This window comes from Perkinsus marinus (assembly GCF_000006405.1).
Source record: "Perkinsus marinus ATCC 50983 genomic scaffold scf_1104296951510, whole genome shotgun sequence".
Classification (NCBI taxonomy): domain Eukaryota; phylum Perkinsozoa; order Perkinsida; family Perkinsidae; genus Perkinsus; species Perkinsus marinus.
In genome coordinates, this window is record NW_003209259.1 from 1 (window position 1) to 1,561 (window position 1,561).

General features: G+C 45.6%; 1 protein-coding gene across 1 annotated transcript; it reads left to right on the plus strand.

The window, feature by feature from the left end:
* Positions 1-833: 833 nt before the first annotated feature.
* On the plus strand, positions 834-1,299 carry Pmar_PMAR015727 (hypothetical protein; the record flags this gene model as incomplete). The annotated part of the gene is made up of 3 exons (XM_002777526.1): positions 834-963; positions 1,013-1,151; positions 1,194-1,299. The coding sequence occupies 3 exons, from the start codon at positions 834-836 to the stop codon at positions 1,297-1,299; spliced, it is 375 nt and encodes a 124-aa protein (XP_002777572.1).
* Between the last annotated feature and the right edge of the window lie 262 nt (positions 1,300-1,561).

Genomic DNA, 1,561 nt, shown 5'->3' on the forward strand with positions numbered 1-1,561 from the left:
ACAATCTTACTGCATACATCCTGTCAACTATCCTTTCCCTCATCATGTTTACTTGGTTCCAAATCGATCTTCGCACTGTTTATAAGATACTGTGGATCTTTCAACTTTCTTTCCAGGCGGTTTTTATGATCCTGGCTACAGTATTATATTTCTGGTCCAAGAGACATGCTACTGCTTGCGATGTTGAAATCGCCAAATGAGTTCAAAATGATGCTCTTTTCCTGTACTCATTGAATTGATATTATCGACCCTAAACTCGATATGAATTATATCATTGTATAATCTCTTATACTCTAGAGTTCGCACGGGTGCTGAGACCAACCTCATTGGAGGTTCTCGGCTGAGATATCACCGTCGGAACCTGAACAGGGTAATGCCTGCGAAGGAAGCGAACTGAAGATGCTATCCAGAGTGGTAAGACTATGTGTTACGTGTCCGACCATGTCTGGAGCATCTGAGCACTTAATCCTTGGGCTACGGTATTCTTGTATACCGAATGTCTTGGTCTCTATGTTGAACATGCTTTCAAGCGCGTTGTCTAGAGATGAGGCATCTCTCCTTAATAGGAGAGTCGCCTGGGTAGTTTGCTCCCCACAACGATAGTGATGACTCGGTCGGGTTGCTGAGGTGTCTCGGTGACTCAAGTGTTAATTAGGATGGGGGAATTTGTGTGGGTGGTGTGGACTTCACCTTTCGACTTGAGAATCATCATACGAGCCGTTGGTTACGGCTCAGGCTGTGTTGAGACACGGCACAGTAATAACGAAGGTCGACTGTGAAGATACTTTCTGTTATGACGATATGCATGTGATTTGTAAACTTAGTGGTTTATAATGGTGAATGACAACAAGTTCATTCAGCGCCTCCCTAGGTGGGAAGCTAGCATCTGTGTTGGCGCTGTATTGATCGCCTTGGCTTTCTCTGAGTATCTCGTCCCAAGAAAAGTCATTTCGCTGAGCACCGGTAAGGCCCCTATGTGCTGCCCGATGAATTGCATATGGCTTTATGGTAGGAGAGTTGGTATACTACAATTACATCGAAGGGTCCATCCCATTGTTCCTCATCCTCATCGCCGTCGAGTTCATAGTATTGTCGTTCCACAGGAGGCGTTTTACGTCCACGAACGAGGCAGATTGGATACCAGAATCGGGGTATGTGTTTGACGCACGGAGGGCCCAATATCCAGATCTCAGTTACTACGAGGCTGCTGATTCCTGGTCTTCCGTAGCAGCTGGGGCAATGGACGTCCTTTTGAGCATCATGATTTATGAGAGGTTCCCTTTCAGAGTTTACGTGTAGGCTATTACCCTAGAGGGAGTGCAATCATTGTGTGTGTCCATCTTTGCCCTCGAATGATGCACAGTATAGCGTACGTCCCTTACAGAACATTTTGTTTGACTTCAGAGAGGTGTGGTATAACGTGTTAGAGTTGATGACGAGGCTTGTGCTTCGCTAAGAATTGTCAAGTGAAATGCGAGGCAGTTCGACAGTGTTGTCTGGATAGACGCTTTATGGAATGGTGGTAGACTTTCGAGTGTCAGATACGACTATCTATACGACA